Below are 4,468 nucleotides of genomic sequence, written 5' to 3' on the forward strand. Positions count from 1 at the left end.
ACAGAAGGAAGAGGGGGCTTGGAAGCTACTCCCTTTGATTCAAGTTTTACATGTTCTCAGTAGAGACATCCCCCCTACAGCCTGCCCCACTGCTACCTTAGTCCACGACCTCATGATTTTCAGACTATTTAAGAACCTGTTGCCTGGTTTTCCAGCTTCAAAACTTTTCACATCCATACCACCACCTTCCATCACCATCATATTAATCTTGCTAATGATAACTAATGATGCCATTGTGTGTGCTTAAAACCTTCCAATGATTTATCACTGCTTCAAGCTAAAGTCCAAACTCCTTAGTATAATACTCAAGACCTTCCACAATCTGATCATCCTCACCCCTCTAGATTCTTACCAACCCCCTCACATTCTCTCGACCTGACAAACCACAGTATCTGTGATTGAAAGGCCAAGAAAACACAAAACATTAAGACATGTTTCTGGGTCTCACTTCAGATACCCTTTGGCGACACCCATCTGGTCCTGAGTATCCTCTGGCCAAGAAACACAAACTCCTTAGCTGTGGCATTGGCCCCAGGCATCTTTTGTCAGACTGAGGTCCACTGTCCAAACCAACTTTGACCCTCAGGACATGATGAGATATGTCAGATGTGAGCTTCCTGCAAACTAGTATTCAATGAATGGAACCCACCTGTTTGCATTCTATGCTGATGTGTTAACTCAGCTCATCTCTCCCCCACTGCTGCTCCCGAGTCTTAAAACTAATTTTAACTGTGACTGGAGCAGCTTCAATTGGTCTGTGAGCCACCTATGATCTATGGAGATACTCACCATTGCATCAGACGATTTCCCACTGAAACCCAACCTGTTTGTCAAGGGTCACAGGCACTGGCAAACAAGATGAGCTCACCTTACACTCAAACACACAGGCCTTTCTTAATGCATCACTGCCCACCTCTCTCACAACTCCTTTGTGCCAATTGTTTTCTGGCCCAGACATAGAAATTCCACGTCTTCAGGCCAGTGCCCACTCACCTCAAGGCCTAATATTTATTCCATCCTGGGCATTACCTATCTTAATGGGCCTCTCCATCACTCAGGAATCAACCATTAGTAACACTGGAAGACTTCAGAAAGATCTTAACACCAAGTCAGATTATTTCAGTACTCTGAAGCCAAAATATATTAAAACCACTATTTTTGTAAGTCAAAAGCAATTTCACAAACTTGAACCTACTATACCAACTTTAGGCCGCAGTCACTGTAGAAGCACCTTCACTCACTGAACTTGGAAGCCCATAATGTTAAGACCTCCAGCTTACAACTGCGCGCAGGCACAGCAGTAAAATCACTAACAAATGTCAGCTGGATCCAGGAACCATGCTCTCAATTATGCATCCCTAAAGTACAGAGTACTGAGTCATTATATTGAGTCACATATTGGGAGGAAGCCCAATGTAGATTTAGATCAGCAGGGGCTTCTGTAGAAGTTAAATGTAAGCTAAGACCTGAAGGTTGAGTTAGGAAAAAAGCGGGAGGAAAGGAATTAGTTAGCATTTTGGGAATGCATTCTAAAGGTAAGATTGGTGAGGCAGTGATGATCATGAAGACCCCTTCAAGGTCAGGTTAAGGACGTTATACTTAATACAATGGGAAGCTAAAAGCTAGGACAGCACAGCTTGGCCACAATGCTATTTTATGCTAGTTGTTCCAACACTTATGCTGTTTAATTAATGTTCTGTTCTCTCATTCAGCAGTCCAACAAAGTCAGCCTTATCTTCACTTCAAAACACTGTATGGCAGTAACACCAGAACTGGGAAAGCAAGGCAAAAAAATTCAGAGCACCGAAAATCAATGATCACCCAGCTAAGGGTTAAAATAATTCCAGGGATCTATTTATCATTGCCTTTAGCCTACAAATATAAGTTTATACTTGGCCTTCCTTTACATTCTACTCAATCCACTGCATTTGCCCGTGGCCCTACAAACTTTCTTCCGTATTTTGTTGTTGACTCACACTGAGCAGGTTGCTTTAGTTTTTCACTTAGCTGACCACCTTAAACGGCACACACAGCCTATAACCTAGGTGCCAAGCAACAGTTAAGATCACCTTTCCAAAAATCTGAAAAAGTATATGTATAGCTGCATCACTTTGCTATACACCTGAAACTAACGCAATACTGTAAACCAACTATACTCCAGTAAACATTTTAAGAAAAAAGAAAAAATCACCTTTCTAAAATAGAATTCATTTAACTCCTATCCTTCACGTTCTCACCGGTACTCCAAAGGCTATCGTAACGATTGACAACCACTCCCCAAAGACCATAGATGTTCCTAAAAGAAATTAAGTTATGCTGTTTCACTCACTCTAACATTTTAAATATCCACATGTGTTGTACTAAGAATTGTACCATGTAAATTCACTATATTCTTCACATCATCTGCCAGTGTTGTCTGCTTGAAGGAATCCTGGAATTCTGCTTGTTCCTTGTCCTCTTAAGCAGTATCACAACCCAGTTCAAAAGCTACTGTTCCAAAACAGCCACTTAACAAGTAAATCTGATTTTAAGCTGTCCCATTCACAAACCTATACAAATCATTGATACAAGCCTATTAAAAATACCTTAGCACACCAGACATTTTTTCAAAACCAGACCATTTATTGCATGACTAATAATTGAAATCCTTAAGATGAACTCGATGCTGCAACAGCTGCCCTCTTGGGTTTAGGTGTTGTTCCTTCACGGAATCCATGCCTGAATCTGCGGTATACAATTTTTAGGTGCCTCATTCGACCAGTCCCGGTGGTATTCCGTCTTTTAGCTTTAGCACTCCAGTTATACTTCCTCTTCCGCTTGGCAGGGTAGCCACATTTACCACAGGTCGACTTCTGAAGGTGGTAGGCCTTAGAGCCACAGCGGCGGCACAACGTGTGCGTCTTATTCCGACGCTTTCCAAACGAGGACGTTCCCTTCGTCTACAAGTTAAGGGGACAGACGACTCTTCAATCTAGCAATTTCTACACACGTTCTTACGTTTTCAGTTAAAGAAACTATTAATAAGATTTCATGACAACCACAAGGTCTCAAACTGTGGGAGTCTGACTTTTCTTTTTTAAATGTGGTGTATTTATTTTATTTACATGTTTTCAAATCGACTGCAATGTATTAAGAATTCAAATGCTATAAACATAGCAGAGTCTAACTTTTCTTAAATGCTAAATCAGAGACCTCTATCGGAATTTCACGTCATCTAAAGCCCCCTGCAAGAACTGCTGTGTTTTGAAATCCGCTACATTATTTAAAAGAAGAAAATAAGATATAATGCAAAAGACGAGATAACGTGGTTTTCCTACCACCCCTACTCCAAAACCTAAGAGCTCCTGTCCAGGGACCACCGCCAACGATTCCTTGGCTTACAGAGCCACTCTCAAACTATGCTTCTTCTGTCCTTTCCCACAGGCGGCGGGCAGGGCTGTGCGGGCTCCCCAAAGGTCAGACAGAAGCAAGGTGCCTAAAGCAGCTGGAGCTCCACGACTGAAGGGCCCGCACTCCCAACTAGTTAGGGGCCATTCTTCTGCCTCTCGAGGGCCACCGCATGTCCCTTTCCTGCCCACCGGCTCCCCTTATCGGAAACCTTGCCGGGCTCCCACGGATAGCAAGGAACGCGGCGCAGGGCGCTAGGATGGAAGCCATTTTCTGGAGTCTAGCTCCAACTAAGCCCCAGCATGTACATCTCATACTACTGTTTACTGAAAGATTCACAAGATCTAAACTAACTGATCTGAAGGTTATGGTGGCAGAAGAAAAAAGTTCCTTGCTAACACCTCATCCCACCAACCAGGGCAGTTGAGAGGATAATTATGCAAGTTCACAGAACCCACTACAACTGAAACATAAAAACTGTACCTGAATCTGCGGTATACAATTTTTAGGTGCCTCATTCGACCAGTCCCGGTGGTATTTCGTCTTTTAGCTTTAGCACTCCAGTTATCTAAAACACACATTCAGGTGAAGGTTCTAAACGGTTTTCCCCACACATCTTGTAAGCTCTGTCGGTCAATATACTTAAAAATGCCTGCCCTGGGTTTTAACCCCACTTCATCGCTCTACAGATGCCCCGTTCTGCTAGGGGCCGCCTAATGCTCAGTCATGCCCCACTGAGGTACAAAACAAACACGGGACAATTCTCAACGCCATGATACACTCTATCAGAGTCTAGTAAACATGCACTTACACTTCCTCTTCCGCTTGGCAGGGTAGCCACATTTACCACAGGTCGACTTCTGAAGGTGGTAGGCCTTAGAGCCACAGCGGCGGCACAACGTGTGCGTCTTATTCCGACGCTTTCCAAACGAGGACGTTCCCTTCGTCTACAAGTTAAGGGGACAGACGATTCTTCAATCTAGCAATTTCTACACACGTTCTTACGTTTTCAGTTAAAGAAACTATTGATAAGATTTCATGACAACCACAAGGTCTCAAACTGTGGGAGTCTGACTTTTCT

General features: G+C 43.2%; 2 protein-coding genes across 2 annotated transcripts in view; both read right to left on the reverse strand.

Annotated features, from left to right (window-relative positions):
- Window positions 1–2,601: 2,601 nt before the first annotated feature.
- On the reverse strand, window positions 2,602–3,657 carry LOC129392357 (60S ribosomal protein L37). Its single transcript, XM_055086886.1, has 2 exons — window positions 3,604–3,657; window positions 2,602–2,939 (listed from the first exon to the last, which is right to left on the reverse strand). The coding sequence occupies exons 1-2, from the start codon at window positions 3,655–3,657 to the stop codon at window positions 2,649–2,651; spliced, it is 345 nt and encodes a 114-aa protein (XP_054942861.1). The 3' UTR covers window positions 2,602–2,648.
- Window positions 3,658–3,737: 80 nt separating this feature from the next.
- Window positions 3,738–4,468, reverse strand: part of LOC114486793 (uncharacterized) — an 11,327-nt gene continuing 10,596 nt past the window's right edge. Inside the window, exons 2-3 of the mRNA XM_028493423.2 lie at window positions 4,199–4,334; window positions 3,738–3,955 (exon numbers count right to left, since the gene is read on the reverse strand). Coding sequence (XP_028349224.2) covers window positions 3,753–3,955; window positions 4,199–4,334 — 339 coding nt within the window. The 3' untranslated portion in view covers window positions 3,738–3,752. The remainder of the gene's footprint in view (window positions 3,956–4,198; window positions 4,335–4,468) is intronic.

The sequence above is a fragment of the Physeter macrocephalus genome, chromosome 8 (genome assembly GCF_002837175.3).
Source record: "Physeter macrocephalus isolate SW-GA chromosome 8, ASM283717v5, whole genome shotgun sequence".
Taxonomy (NCBI): Eukaryota; Metazoa; Chordata; class Mammalia; order Artiodactyla; family Physeteridae; genus Physeter; species Physeter macrocephalus.